This window comes from Oncorhynchus kisutch, linkage group LG10 (genome assembly GCF_002021735.2).
Source record: "Oncorhynchus kisutch isolate 150728-3 linkage group LG10, Okis_V2, whole genome shotgun sequence".
NCBI classification, from domain to species: Eukaryota; Metazoa; Chordata; class Actinopteri; order Salmoniformes; family Salmonidae; genus Oncorhynchus; species Oncorhynchus kisutch.
The window spans coordinates 44849616-44866148 of NC_034183.2; the positions used below are offsets into that span (position 1 = coordinate 44849616).

Below are 16533 nucleotides of genomic sequence, written 5' to 3' on the forward strand. Positions count from 1 at the left end.
CCATCAGGTGAGGGAATTGCAAAACTGGCCTTAGATCAGTCTTAAAATAAATATGAAATCATGTCATTTAACAACAGCTCATGTTCTGTTCTCTCTGGTTATGCAAAATATTATCCTACTCGTAGTCAGAGCCATATATTGAGTTTGACCAATTTATAGAATTTTTAGTATTATTCTAATTCTAGACATTCAGTTAGGTAGTGAATACATTCTTCCCATATTATGTTAATGATGAGCTAACATGGCTGCCATAGAATGCTGTCATGTAAACACAATGCAGAAACCTCAATGCTCTAACTCTAAATACTTGGTTCTGCTCCTAGTACTGTAAAGTACAAACCGTTTGGCAGATACTAGTGGACTGCATTGCAGTTCACTCAAGTGGATCAGTTTAAAACGGCAATGCCATCGCAGTACCATCTGGAGAGGGATTGCTACATTTAGTTAATTTGACCTAGTTGACATAAAAAATTAAAAAATCCAATAATTTTATTCATGATTTTAATATAAACAGTTAATTGTACAATCATTTACACACAGTAAGATTTTATTTTCATATCATTCCAAAATGTTCTGTACATGTCACTGCTTCTCCTTGAAAACATAGAAAAAATAAATTGTCAGGCATTATTTAGTCATGGCACATTTTGATCCTGCACATGTGTAATTGTGTGTGGAAGTGACAAGAGCATTAATATGATATGTATATATGTGATATACACAAATATAATGGCACATTCTGATCCAGTGTTGGGATGTAGCCATCTTTGTGGTTGTACATGGGTGTGATACACATACATGTCACCTGCATATGCATCTGTGTGACAAATGTAGCTATACATTATCAATGACGAATACATCAGTAAATCTTCTAAAAAATAACATGACAGAGGATCATGAAGAGGTATCCTGCCAGCCTACACACAAAGCATTTTGTGGCCATCTATGTGCACAGAAGAAGGAGCAGCAATCAGATATAAACACAACCCATGGCAAGACTTTAACCAAGGACGATACAGACACCTAAAACTCCACCTCGGGGCTAGAGACCTTAACACGTAGCGAGCTGTGTCAAAACGAAGCAGACCACTGGCAAGACAGCATGACTAGGATCCCTTTACCCCGTAAACCCTCAATATCACCACACCCACCACTACTATACTGAACCCCCCACCTGACCCTCATCCATTTGTCAAACAATTACACTTCAATAAATTTGACGTGACATTGAACAAAAACTTTCAGCAAGGGCAAATATATAGAAATCATTATGTAGACGAGCCGAGTCAGTTGTAAAAGTGGCGTCTCTGTTTAAGCCATACCAACCATAGCCTTACACACGTACACATTTCATTACACTACTAAACAGACATTGTACATAATACATAGCGATGGTGTTTTTCTTCATACTGCCCCATGTTAAATGGTTAAGAACCACCTACACATTAGATTGGGATATCACCATAGTTTCTGATACACTTTATAGCTTATTTATTTATTTCGGATTTCATGTTGTTTTCCTCCGCGAACGTGCAGTGGTCTTTTCCAGTTTTTCACATCGAAAAGCAAAATGTCAACTAAATCTACATGACTTTTCTGTAGGCTGTTGGTCAGAAAGAAACACATCATCCCCCCCCCCCCCCCCCCATAACATAGCAATGTGTGATATTTTGAGATAATAATAAAAAATCAAATAAAAACATGCTAACGGGTGGGCAGTGGTAAAAACGCATGAGTTGTTCACAAACACGGGAACATGCATCTACAACGGAATGGAACATGATCAAATGAACATTTTAGGCCACATCCAGCCAGCGTTGTGCTGTTCCATAGTACATCTACAGTACAGTACTTGTATCTGCTCTGCATACTGGGGTAGTGTCATGACTAAAAACATCTAACTTTGGTATTTCATTTCGAAAAAGTTCTATACATTGACAACAATGTTCAATTCAATAATCTACAAGGGTAGTAAAAGATTAGACAGAAAAGTAATTGTATTTTCCCTCCTCCCCCTCCCCCCCCTAAGGAATAGAAATAAACATCTCTAAATGTAATACTTTCTTTTTAAAACAATAAAATACATACAATGCTTTGTTCTCAACCTGCGCTGCAGCACTAGCATGCTCTGTCAAACTCCATTTTCAGGTTATCAGAGTAAGTAAGCATTTCACTGTTAGTCTACTCCTGCTGTTTACTAAACATGTGACAAATAACATTTGATTTGAGTTTCAAACTAAACCTAAACTTCCCTAAATCAAGTGATACAATTTTTCCCCGATATCTGCCACTATTTTAAATGGGAGTTCTATTCTCCCCATGTCATGCAATCAACAGTTGCTAATTATACATGATCCCATGTGCTTTGGGTGTTGGACTATCATCAACAAAGAGATGGCCAAAATACAAAATTCTATTAAATTAAAAACTAAATCAGCTGGGGATGGTTGGGTTCATGCAGAATTCAAGCAAGAGCTTTGCCCCAGTAGAGACAAGAAGTTCAACATTTTTGGTGAAACCATGAATATCGTCCACATACAGCAATTATCCCAATACAGTTATATCATGAATCATCCAGCCAAGCAAAGGGGATGTGTTGCATCCCTCTCACTGCAGCGATGAGTACAGAACACAACTATCTCCTGTCTTAGAATGCATAATACGTTAATACTTCAGTATTATCCTGCTGGGACGTTGGGAGATGAGATGAGACCATCCAGTCCATGGCAGATCAGATTAGTCCAGTCCATGGCACTGAGGGTCTGGCTGGCTGTGTCGTTAGGAGGAGGGCAGTCTGTCTGAGCAAGGCACTATGGGACAGAGCCCTGGCTACACACTCGAGTCCTGATGCTGCACTTCCCCCATCCAGCCAGCTGGGGGCAGTGAACACCACATATCACAATGATAACAGGCATACAATCAGATCATTAACTTTAAAGGCTGAACATTTGATTTGCAAGAGGGTGGTTGTTTGTTGACAACTTCTAAGCTACACCTCCCCTAAAATATGATTTGCTAGGATGCCAAAAGCACTTGCACTTCAGTCAGAAACAGGTTGGAAGCTCCTTCCATCACCCAACTCCCGATACACGTGCCTCCCTGAGAAGTTAAAATCTAGTTCTTTGACCAGCGGAGGCATGCAGTGTCCAGACAGACCCATTCCATGGCATTGATATAACAATAAGGTCATTTCTTGATATTCACAGTAGAAAAAAATACATACAACATTAAGGGAAAACAACAGAACAGAGAAATAAAAACACTTCTGGAGGATACATTAAACGGCCTTGAGACTAAATGCTGTCCGTATTTGACTGAGAAGAACAGGGACTCTGGGAGATATATATACACACACTAGACACACTCCTGTGTTCCAATGGCATGCTGTCTTAGCTAATCCAAGTTTATCATTTTATAAGGCTAATTGATCATTAGAAAACTCTTTTGCAATTATGTTGTGCTTATCTGATGTGCTTATTAAAGAAGCAATAAAACTGGCCTTCTTTAGACTAGTTGTCCTCTTGCTCAGGGCCTCCCACTCCTCTTTCTATTCTGGTTAGAGTCAGCTTGCGCTGTTCTGTGAAGGAATTAGTACACAGCTTTGTACGAGATCTTCAGTTTCTTGCCAATTTCTAGCATGGAATAGCCTTCATTTCTCAGAACAAGAATAGACTGATGAGTTTCAGAAGAAAGTTATTTGTTTCTGGCCATTTTGAGCCTGTAATCGAACACACCTATGGCCTATTTTAGACAAGTCTAAAATAGGCCAGTTTTATTGCTTCCTTAAACAGAACAACAGTTTTCAGCTGTGCTAACATAATTGCAAAAAGGGTTTTCTAATGATCAATTAGCCCTTTATAATGATAAACTTGGATTAGCTAACAAAACGTGCCATTGGAACACAGGAGTGATGGTTGCTGATAATGGGCCTCTGTATGCCTACGTAGATATTCCATTTCAAACAAAATAGTCCATTTCCAGCGACAATAGTAATTTACAACTAACGTCTACACTGTATTTCTGATCAATTTGATGTTATCTTAATGAACAAAAAAAGTGTTTTTCTTTCAAAAACAAGGACATTTCAAAGTGACCCCAAACATTTAAACGGTAGTGTATATACCCACACAAACAAACACTGAGGAGTTAATCTATGGTGAGTCAATGGTGAAAAGCATGACCAAGGCTGAGCTATTGCAGACTATGGATATGTGATCAAGAAATATGCAATCATGATTTGGACTACTCTGTCTTGATGCAGAATTTCTATAAAAAAAGCTCAAATCAAGTCTTCCCTAGAACAATAAATGCACAAAAGCAAAGCAGTCTGGTTCGCTCACAAAGCAACTATCAGCTAGCGGGTATGAAACAACAGCTATTACATTAACCGTTGTTACAGGGTATGTAAAAATTCTGTTCATTTCAAAAAGAAACCTGACGCTTGGGATTCTGAAAGCCTATTCAAATAAATGGGAGTGGGAACCTAAAACGCACATTTTTCATAATTAATCACCAGTCAAAAGGTTGTTGTCATATTACTACATTCTTGACTGTTATACCTGTTCTAATACATTTCTAACCAAATTTGGGGCAACATTTAAAAGCGCATTGAGATTGTGCTTCACACAACACTGGGGGTTAACCTACTTGGTTGTTAAAATAATGTGGAGTTTGAATATGAGAAAAAAAGTTCTTAATCAGGATAATTACTGGGTCAAAACTTGCTACTTTCTTCTTATTCTGATCAGGGTGTTTCTCAATGCATTCTACCGTACTCCATACTCTCATGCTCCGGGTGCATTCTCCGACGACGTTCTCGAGTACATTCTTGTGAGGACGAGAGTGTAGAGAAGCATTCGCCATCCCCCCTACTACAGTTGAAGTCGGAAGTTTACATACACCTTAGCCAAATACATTTAAACTCAGTTTTTCACAATTCCTGACATTTAATCTTAGTAAAAATGCAATTTTTAGGTCAGTCAGGATCACCACTTTATGTTAAGAATTTGAAATGTCAGATTAATAGTAGAGAGAATGATTAATTCCAGCTGTGTGATTAATTCCAAGTGTGTAAACTTCCGACTTCAACTGTATATTACCTTACGCTTCACCTCCCCATTCACTGAAACGTCTTTCAGCCAGGACAATGGCAGCAATAGACGAAATGAGATATACACAAAGCAAACGTTTTACTTCATAGTTATCAGGTAGATATGTGAATCGTAATAATCTAGCTAGCCAGCTAGTTAGAACAAAAAATGCAAAAAATGACCTGAAACTAATGTTATGCCAGGTAGACTTAAATTTTTTCACGGGTAGCTACCAATTCTTTGTGGCTAGCTAGTTATCCAGTTAGCCCTATTGACTTACTATGGATTTAGCCATTCACTGAACCGTCTTCCAGCCAGGACAATGGCATGAGAGATGAAACAAGATATACACAAAGCAACCGTTTTACTTCATAACTATCAGCTAGCTAAATGTGAATCATAATAATAAAACTAAACAGATAGTTTAACAGGCAAAAATGATCTAAAACAAATATTATGCAAGATAGATGTTAAATAAAGGTTAAATAAAAATAGATGTCAGTTATTCGTGGGTAGTTAAGCTAGCAATTCTTCATGGCTATCTGGCTAGCTAACAGTAGTAGCTAGCCAGTTAGCCCTATTGACTTATTATGGGCTTGCAATCTATTGTAAGTAGGCAGGTAAACAGCAGGTATTTATGAAGGTATCAAGAAAAAAATATCGTAGTCTGGCAACATATGACATGTGAATATGCATTTCATTCCGAGGTTGATGTGTATTTTCTCTCTCTTCAGCTCAACTAATGCCCTCCATTGATGTAAAAAATGTTACATCATTTTTTACGTGGTTGAGTCATATTTCTTTGCATACTTTCTGTTGAAGTGTGCATCGATGCATGCTTCAAAAATATTTACAAACGGAGTACGCATTCGAGATTATGGGGGGGGGGGGGGGGATTATGTATACTTTGATTTGGACTCATAATCCGACCCTCTCGTGGTCCAATTTGCGTGCTCGGAGCATGTTAGTACGCATGTTGAGAAACACGCAGGGTCTTATCTTTTTAATCTCTTTAAAGGGGCTGTCCCTGTCCTCTGATTTGAACTACAGGGATACCAACAGACTGACAGACGAAGAAAGATGCTGTAGTCTCAAACTGATTCCTCCAAACACCCACTGAGGTAGACTGTGGCCAAATACATAGAAACTACAACTAACAACTCCTTTTCACATTTATAGCTCTACCCTTAACTAGGTTATTATTATTTATTTTTTACCTGACTTTCAATATTTAAAAAACGGACAAAAAGCGAACAGTGTTTTTTTTTATACAATAATACAATAAATAAAATATTAAATATCTGTAATTTTTCAAAGATGATGGTGATCTTCTGAATTGAAAATTGCATACACTTGTATACACACCGCAATAAAGAGACAATGGTCATATGTAGAGATCCACCATTTATCTCTCGTTATGGGCATGTACTGTATGCACAGTTGTGAGGGAGGTTTCCCACTTTTTCTCCAGACAATATATTCTTTAGTATTTACAAAGTAAAAATGTATGAGAGTGTAACTGATTGAGAAAAAAAACTAACATTTTGGGGGGCATTCGAGTAAGTGGAGTAGATCAAGAATCAGCGAGAACCAGAAAAGGTGGTTAAACTTTGAACACCATAGCACTAAATGAACTTGCCATTCAACCCTTACAACAACTGACCAAAAACTAGCCACATACTTCTCTCACAAGCCGATGTTCCCCGTAGAAACAGAGAGATATAAGTTATTTAGCAACTGTCATATCTTTCTCATCATCTCTAAGTACTACTTGAGATTTACGGTATGGATTTAGCTCCCATCTACGAGTCGTATTTCTCTCACTCTGTCTAACATGTATAAATACACACACACACACACACACAGTAGCTACGCATTAACATGAGTATGTGCCAAAAAAAAAAAAGGTACCCAGCCTGTGCAATGTACATCCATCTCTCTGGTCTGTGGTTGGTTGAGAAGGCACTGGGTGGGGGCTGATGCGGTTCCACCATCTCCGATACAGACAGACATACAGACATAGAGGGGTAAACAGTGATAACTGGGCGAAGATGAATGGGCAGGTTAGGGTTAATAACACCAGGCCTATAACTGTAAGCTCTAAACAGCCACACAGGCTCAAACTGCTGAGTGGACGCAGGTCAGATTGACTTACCCTTAGCTCCTGTCTGTGCTTTTCTGTTCCTTATCAATGCTTCTCACAATAGACAATGAGTATCACTGCCTTTGGCTAGAGGGAGGGATAATGGGACAAATAGAGACGTGTGTGTGTGTGTGTGTGTGAACTACTAATGATTGGGCTATTTGTGCTTCTCAATGGGAATGCCATGTAGACACTTTTCAATCAATATTTATGTAGGTAACACCAATTTGTGATTTGTGCCACATAGAATAAGTGTGTGTGTACTTTAAAAACAAATAAGGACTTTGTCTTGTGCTGGGAAGAAGCTGACAGGAATGTTTAAATGTCTGTATGGAACTTAATAATATGAATGTAAATGGACAGAGGTTTACACTTTCACAACCCATCTTTAGATATTGGAGTGATGGGTTACAATCCAAATTGTGGGGAGGGGTACACCACAATCCAAATGGGAGGGTGTGGGATTGAAAGAAACCCAAATTAAAGGCAGGGGGAAATAAGTTCAATATCTTTTTCTTTCGGGTGGAAGGGAGAAGGGGTTGTGAATAACGGGCACACAGCAAGTCCGAACACGGTCTCCACTGCCAATAGTAGAATGTTAGCCCAGCCCTGGGGGTAAAGCAGCACTTGTTGTACAGCTACAGCGTGTCCTGACTCATACCATACCACCACCTCCCTCCGTTAGTACACACCGACACACACACACACCTTCATCTAACGGCTCCCTCCCTCTCTTTCGCTGCTGCCCGCTGTGGACTCTGAATGCAATAGGAACTTTCCAAAATGTTCAAAATCAAAAGCATTCAACCACAGTAACATGGAAAATTCCACCAGCAGCCTGATTCTGACCTCCTTCCTGTGTCAGCGAACATTACAGCCAATGGGCTATCGTTATTTGGGGAGAGGGTGTAGGGTGGTGGTAGGGTCAAAACAAACCCAGTTGTCTGAGGACATGGGGGTTGTGCTGGAGTAGAGCTGATGCTCGTTACTCATATGAAGCACTGCATTATATCTCTCTCAAAGCCCTGATGGTATGTGGTCCTGCAATACATCCACCTATATGGGCTTCTGACTCCAGTGGAGGAGATAGGAGACCCATCTACCTATCTATGACCCAACTATAACCCTATAAATCCCCACTACCAACAGCACAAGCCAAGAGAGCACAAGCCAAGTACAATCATCAGGCCAAGACAAACTGTCTGTCCAAGCAAGCAGACATCACATTTCTAGCCCCACCGATAACATCAATCAATCAAACAGATCGCTAATGATCAACCAAAGATAAGACACATTTTTAACACAACATGGACATCTACACCATGGCTCCATCAGACCAAGGCACCATTCATTCCCACTTCAGTTTTTGGTTCTTGTCATTTTAGCATAGTGGCCCACCCAAACGCTTCTACTGACAGGACGAACAACATTTGAAAGATGCCATGATTTTTCTAAAATAGTGGGCTGCCCTTTGTTGCTGAGGAGAACAGGGTTCTCCTGAGGGTTTGAAAGAGAAGTAAAACCACGTGTGGAGGTCTAAGACAACAGAGCACTGGCGGCCAATTAGTGTGATATCTGGGGTTAGAGAGGGAGAAAAAAAAAACGATCTTACCAGAAAAGCCTCAGATGAAAACATTACAAATACGAACTATGTACAAAAACATCTATATTGTATATATTCTATATAAAATATTGATATAAATACCAAATATTCCATATATACTATATTTATTATATATTCTATATCCACAAAAATATATGAAAGCAGCAGCTATTGGTCAGTCTGAGGAACTATTTTGCCCAACTTTTAACTGTTTAAATATCCTTCAGCCATAATGTGAGGACTCAGAAATAAAACTGAAAAAGTGAGACAAAAAAATGCTAATAAATTAGAACTATTCACCAAACACCAAAATAATCTCTGTAAAGTTTGGAATTCTGCACAAAAAAATTTAAATAAAAATTTCTCTACGAATGGACATTTGTTCTAGAGAGTTTATGCCGTCCCATGGTTCAAACCGGTCTAATTTCAAAGGAAATTCAAAGGAAATTAATACAAGTATTGATGGACACTTCTCTTTGTTAACAGGCCACAAATAAAAAGGCCACAATCTGAAAAGGTTTTCAAGAGAATGGAAGAGAGATGGGGCAGCCTGGAAAGAGCGAGAAAGAGAGAGAAGTGTTCACAGTTTCTTTTTCTTTTTCCATCAACCAGTCCTGGAAACATGGCAATAGTGAACAAAAAAATAAAGATAGTAGAAAGTTGTAGTAGATGATTCTGGATAAATGCAAAAATGTCTTTCAACATATACCAAAATGTTTGCATCGTGTGTCCCACCATGCTTGGCAGCTGTGAGGAAGAAAATACATGTCCTGAGATCAGTTTTTTAAGGGCTTCTGCAAGAGTTAAACAATTTAAATAGTTTGAATGGAGGAAGAAAACCTTAGGAAATGTTAGGAAGGGCTGGATCTCGGCAATGATAGGATTCGTCCGTTTTTCTTGCCACCGTTCATGTGTGCGTAGGGCACGTGTTCCTCATAGTTGCCCCTTAGGTTCTGGCTGGATCCATTGTCTCTGGATACACTGTCGCTGTCCTCTCTCTGGGAGTAGGACGATGGGTCCAGTGGGATGCTCTCCATGTTCTCCAGGTCCAAGTCAAACTCCTCTGTCTCGGGGAGCTTGTTCTCCTCGCTGTAGAAGAAGGAGACCTCCTGGAAGCTGGGGTGAACATCCTCCTTCAACATCTCGATGATCTCCTGGAAGGAGGGACGCATCTTGGGGTTGTACTGCCAGCACATCGACATCAGGTTGTGGCTGAGGGAGGAGAAGAGGGAGAAAGATGAATGAATGAGAAAAATAAATCTATGAGCTCTATCCACAAGCCGCTCACCTCTGTTGGTCCCCATTGAAGCAAAACTAGCCCAAGTAATACTGTAGGCATGTAGTAGTGGTAACTCAAACACTTAACCAAATCAAAATATATACCTCATGTACTTTGTATGGCTGGTATGGCACATCAAAGTAAAATACTACAGATCCCACAATGCACTAAAAGTCTACAGTGTTTGAGACACGTACATCCTCTCTACGCAGTTCTCTGGTTTGTCTAGGTATCCTCCGTCCATGACGAACTTGAGGACCTGTTCGTTGGACAGGCCTTGGTAAGGCTGCTCTGCTAGGGTGCTGACCTCCCACAATACCACACCAAATGACCTGGAGATAGACAAGTACAACACATTATTATCTCAAGACAAAAACAATACAAGGATGTGAATAATGAAATAAAGGACTAGTGACCTCAAATTAAAATCTGGACATCAAAGCCAGTTCCACTGCTTTTTTCATTATTCACCTCTAATAAGGGACTGATTTAGACCTGGGACACCAGCTGGGTGCAATTAATTATCAGGCAGAACAGAAAACCATCAGTAGTCTGGACCCACGTAGGCTGCAGGGTAAGATTGAAATACCCCTAGACTAGTGTCACTGAATAAAAAGTGGTTATAGAGTTACTGTAGACATGAAGGGGGTAAGAGGGAGGAGTGGAAAAACATGCTCTCAAAAAAAGGAGGTTAGAGATTGAATAGAGGGGAATAAAAAAGAATGAGCAGAAAATCCCATCAGACATCCGTGGCAGCCAGGTGTGTCCTACTGAACTCACCAGCAGTCTGAATGTGCGGTGAACACTCCGTCCTTCAGAGATTCAGGAGCCATCCACCTGACAGGAAGCAGACCCTTCCCTCCCTTACGGTAGTAATCCGTCTCATATATGTCTCTGGTCATGCCAAAGTCTAAGTGGAGGAGAGGAACAGTGAAAACACAACCTACAGTAAAATAGCATTATCACATCATAACTCTAACCCTTCCTGTAGTAGTCTGTCTCATAGAGGTCTCTGGTCATGCCAAAGTCATGGAGAGACAGTCATACATCAACCACAGACACACGAGACAGTCGTCATACATCGAGCCACATGACTCTTGAATTATGAAAGGCTCACACAGTTCTGATTTACTTGTTGAAACTGTAGAGAAAAATCACACACGAGTGTGATCGTGTACTCTGTTATTCTACTGTACTCCACCTCCGATCTTGACGGTGTTGTCCTCAGCCACCATGCAGTTCCTGGCGGCCAGATCTCTGTGGACAAACTTTTTGGCGTTGAGGTAGGCCATGCCGTCTGCTATCTCCCCCGCCATCTGAATCATCTCCTTCAGTGTGGGAGGGGGCTTCCCTGTGGGGTTATTCTCAGAGTCTGGTCGGAGGCAGCGCAGGAAGCTCTTCAGATCCCCGTGGGTCATCAGCTCCATCACCACCAGAGTGGGCTGGCCTTTAGACACCACCCCCAGCAGACGCACCTACAGACAGAGAGAGCAGTGAGAGTCAGGACCATTGAGATATTATATATTTCTCTATTTAAAAAAAACTGTACTCAATATAAACGGATTCCAATGCATGACACGTACGGCCATGAAACAGTTTCTGTACGGCTCCATCTGCTCAAAAAGCTCAATCTACAGTACAGAAGATCCACTGTGTCAACCTTCTTACCAGGGAATACATTCTCAGTCATCATACCCAGATAATAGATAGTGGTTAGTAACGAAAGTGAATGAATAAGCTCCTAACCACGTGGTGGCAGCTAAAGGCCTTCATGACCGACGCTTCGTTGAGGAACTCTATCCTCTCTCTCAGACTGGCCGACTCGTTGACCGTCTTCACCGCCACACGCGTGTCCGGCTCGCCCTTCACAATGTCCTTGGCGATGCCCTCGTAGACCATGCCAAATGAGCCCTGACCCAGCTCCTTCAAGATGTTGATCTTCTCCCTCGCCACCTCCCAGTCATCAGGCACATACACTACACAATACAAATGGAGAAAGTTATCCTTTTTAGTACACTTTAACATGTACACCACCTCACAGAAAACAAACTTGCAAAACCAGTTTGAGGTGTGGGTTTGGTTGTCCTTACTGTCATTGGCGCTCAGGTACTCTGGGTTGGACGAGGCGATCAGAGGTCCAGTGGGTCCCTCAGTTTGTCTGGAACACACGATCACACAGATTAGTCAAAGGTATCCTTGCATATTTAATTTGTCTATTTGTCTTGCCAGGCTGTCATTGTAAAGAATATATTTTTTAAATAAATAAAACAATTATACCAAACATCTAATCAATCAAGTCTTACTTCTTCTTGAAGATCATGAAGACTCCACCTCCTACGAATAGCAGCAGGATGAAGCAGATAACTGAGCCAATGATAATCTTCATTGAAGTGGTGTCCTCTGCAACAAACACAGCAGCCATTGGTCACTAATTTACATTTTTGTCATTTAGCATACACTCTTATCCAGAGGAATTTACAGGAGCAATTAGGGTTAAGTGCCCTGCTACCCTAGTCGGCTCTGGGATTTGAACCAGCGACCTTTCAGTTATTGGCCCCAACACTCTTAACGTCTAAGCTACCTGCCGACCCCGTCACTCTCATAGCAAAATTAACTGCTCACATTTGTTTTCCAGAAAGTGTAAGCATGTCCAGTTCCCATTGGAGCAGGCAGGCAGGACTTACTGTCGGGCATGAAGAAGAAGGTGGGTTCGGTCCAGGAGCCGTTTCCTGCCAGCGATGTGGCACGTATCCTCACGGTGTAGTTCCCAGGATGCACCACTCTCAGCCTGCAGCCGCCGATCTGGGTGTAGGCCTTCCTGGACACGCAGTGATGCAGCTCCTGGAACACATTATTACAAGGTTATAGAGTGGTTATAACATGGCTACGTCACAGTTATAGCACTAAGTCACACAAGGCTTTGTATAAACAGTGTGACTCTGAACACCAGAGTTTATAATATACAGTGGGGAGAACAAGTATTTATTTGATCCACTGACGATTTTGCAGGTTTTCCTACTTACAAAGCATGTAGAGTTCTGTCATTTTCATCATAGGTACAGTTCAACTGTGAGAGACGGAATCTAAAACAAAAATCCAGAAAATCACATTGTATGATTTTTAAGTAATTAATTTGGATTTTTATTGCATGACATAAGTATTTGATCACCTACCAACCAGTAAGAATTCCGTCTCTCACAGACCTGTTAGTTTTTCTTTAAGAAGCCCTCCTGTTCTCCACTCATTAACTGTATTAACTGCACCTGTTTGAACTCGTTACCTGTATAAAAGACACCTGTCCACACACTCAATCAAACAGACTCCAACCTCTCCACAATGGACAAGACCAGAGAGCTGTGTAAGGACATCAGGGATAAAATATAGACCTGCACAAGGCTAGGATGAGCTAAAGGACAATAGGCAAGCAGCTTGGTGAGAAGGCAACAACTGTTGGCGCAATTATTAGAAAATGGAAGAAGTTCAAGATGATGTTAAATCACCCTCGGTCTGGGGCTCCATGCAAGATCTCCCCTCGTGGGGCATCAATGATCATGAGGAAGGTGAGGGATCAGCCCAGAACTACACGGCAGGACCTGGTCAATGACCTGAAGTGAGCTGGGACCACAGTCTCAAAGAAAACCATTAGTAACACACTACGCCGCCATGGGATTAAATTCCTGCAGCGCACGCAAGTTCCCCCTGCTCAAGCCAGCGCATGTCCAGGCCCGTCTGAAGTTTGCCAATGACCATCTGTATGATCCAGAGGAGGAATGGGAGAATGTCATGTGGTCTGATGAGACAAAAATAGAGCTTTTTGGTCTAAACTCCACTCGCCGTGTTTGGAGGAAGAAGAAGGATGAGTACAACCCCCAAGAACACCAACCATGAAGCATGGAGGTGGAAACATCATTCTTTGGGGATGCTTTTCTGCAAACGGGACAGGACGACTGCACCGTATTGAGGAGAGGATGGATGGGGCCATTTTATTTTACCTTTATTTAACCAGGCAAGTCAGGGGCAGAACGACCTTGTCAGCTTCCGGTTACTAGTCCAACGCTCTAACCACTAGGCTACCCTGCCGCCCCAATGTATCTCGAGATCTTGGCCAACAACCTCCTTCCCTCAGTAAGAGCATTGGAGATGGGTCGTGGCTGGGTCTTCCAGCATGACAGCGACCCGAAACACACAGCCAGGGCAACTAATGAGTGGCTCCGTAAGAAGCATCTCAAGGTCCTGGAGTGGCCTAGCCAGTCTCCAGACCTGAACCCAATAGAAAATCATTGGAAGGAGCTGAAAGTCCGTATTGCCCAGCGACAGCCCCGAAACCTGAAGGTCTGTATGGAGGAGTGGGCCAAAATCCCTGCTGCAGCGTGTGCAAACCTGGTCAAGAACTACAGGAAACGTATGGTCTCTGTAATTGCAAACAAAGGTTTCTGTACCAAATATTAAGTTCTGCTTTTCTGATGTATCAAATACTTATGTCATGCAATAAAATGCAAATTAATTACTTAATCATACAATGTGTTTTTCTGGATTTTTGTTTTAGATTCTGTCTCTCACAGTTAAAGTGGACCGAAGATAAAAAATTACAGACCTCTATATGCTTTGTAAGTAGGAAACACTGCCGATTTTGCAGGTTATCAAATACTTGTTCTCCCCACTGTCGATGTGTCTTTCCCTGAGGCTTCTCCTCAACAACAAAGTAGGGTTTCTGTGAATCAAACAGCTTTTAACCTAGCATACTAGCACTCAAACTTGTAAATTATTTTATTTACATAAAACAAAATCAGCAAATCTTGTTATCTTTCACACTTAAATATTTGAAATAGCTTCCTTTAACCCCTTACACTCTTGGACATTGGCATATATGGATAGGGCCACATTTAAATGTTTCTAACAGAAGAACTTTAAATAGCATTCGCATCTTCATGGTAGCATTTTAAATAATCAGACCAAAGGTGAGGCCACAACAAGTTCCAAAAATTACACTGTTGATTGTATTTGCATTTTACATTTACTGTACGTTTCACAGCATTTGTCAATAAGGAAATCTGAAAATATTCAGGATACATTTAGGAACATACTAAGAATATTCATTTACATTTTGGAATAGGTGTAAAATAAGAACAATTATTAAAAAGGGATTGAGTGAGAGGTCTAACTGGTGTCTCCAAGTGGCCACACACCTCTCAAAAACTGTGCACAGTTCCTAAGTAATTTGGTTTTTGTATGGAAGACAGCCCTGCGTCCCTACCATCACACAATTATTGTTGTTGTTTAGGTAATCCATGTTTATGAGTGCAGACAATGGTTGAAAAAGGATGAGCAAAGATCAAACTCTGACTGTAGCTACCATGTATACACGTAATAAACTAATCAAACATATTGAAATTCTGTAGAATCAAGTAAGAAAATTATTTTTTTAAACAAGAAAAAGCAGGGGGAAATCGATTGATAGAAACACAGTTAAGTAATTTCATCCTAGTATTCATACTAACCTCAAGGTCTCCCAACCTCTTGTAGTTGACCTCGTACAGGATGATCATGCCATTGGGGGCTTTGGGGTCCAGCCACTTGATGTGGACAGACTCTGGGTGCTCCGACACCATCTCATGGGTCACCTGGCCCACAATGTCATCAGCTTTCTCTGCAGGGAGAGGAGCAGAACACAGGAAGAACGATCAGCAAGGGCAATATGAAAGAAGAGTGTCTGTACTGTGTAGTGTACAAATATGCATAATGTTACTTGCAGAGAAGCTGTAGTTCATATGTGTGTCTGACTCCGTGTACAGCCTTACTTTCGGGCATGGTGCGGGCGCTGACGTAGGTAGCCATGCTGCAGCGTTGGGGGTCTGTGGGGTGGTTGCAGGCATGGATCTCTATCTGGTAGCTGGTAAAGTGACGCAGGTTGGAGATGACGGTCGACTCCTTGGCATACACCACCAACGTCACCTTAGAGCCCTCCACCCCCTCGCCATCTGGGCTGGGCGTGGTGGACGCGTTGGACAGGGTGGGGGTAGTGGTCAGGAAGTGCGGAAGGGTGGCGTTGGCCACGCCCACTGAGCGGCGCCGACGAGACGGTCTGATGGAGAAAGGGGGAGGAGAGCGACAGGAGGAGAGTAGAGGACAGGAGAGGGAGATGAGAAGCCAGGTGAGATGAGGCGTATTATCCTAAAAAGAGCTAAGATGAAAGTTGTCAGCGGAAGTCATTATGAACAAACTTTCACAATAACCGACAACCTCGTTGTCCTATACTGGAACTTACCTACCTACCTCTGCTGAAAATCAATGTTAGTTACTTCATCCCAGAAACCCGTTGTATCTACCCAACACAGCCCACAACTCCAAAATAACAGGTGTTTGACCAATTACATTAATTGTCCTCCTATTCTCCATTAAGCGTTAAGTGAAGATAACG

The 16533-nt window shown here is 41.5% G+C and overlaps 1 protein-coding gene across 1 annotated transcript in view; it reads right to left on the minus strand.

Moving 5' to 3' along the window:
- Positions 1–471: 471 nt before the first annotated feature.
- The window catches only part of LOC109898192 (insulin receptor), a 116043-nt gene continuing 99981 nt past the window's right edge, over positions 472–16533 (minus strand). Inside the window, exons 11-20 of the mRNA XM_020493055.2 lie at positions 15914–16197; positions 15614–15762; positions 12800–12956; positions 12419–12515; positions 12206–12273; positions 11862–12091; positions 11317–11590; positions 10896–11025; positions 10313–10447; positions 472–10048 (exon numbers count right to left, since the gene is read on the minus strand). Coding sequence (XP_020348644.1) covers positions 9688–10048; positions 10313–10447; positions 10896–11025; positions 11317–11590; positions 11862–12091; positions 12206–12273; positions 12419–12515; positions 12800–12956; positions 15614–15762; positions 15914–16197 — 1885 coding nt within the window. The 3' untranslated portion in view covers positions 472–9687. The remainder of the gene's footprint in view (positions 10049–10312; positions 10448–10895; positions 11026–11316; positions 11591–11861; positions 12092–12205; positions 12274–12418; positions 12516–12799; positions 12957–15613; positions 15763–15913; positions 16198–16533) is intronic.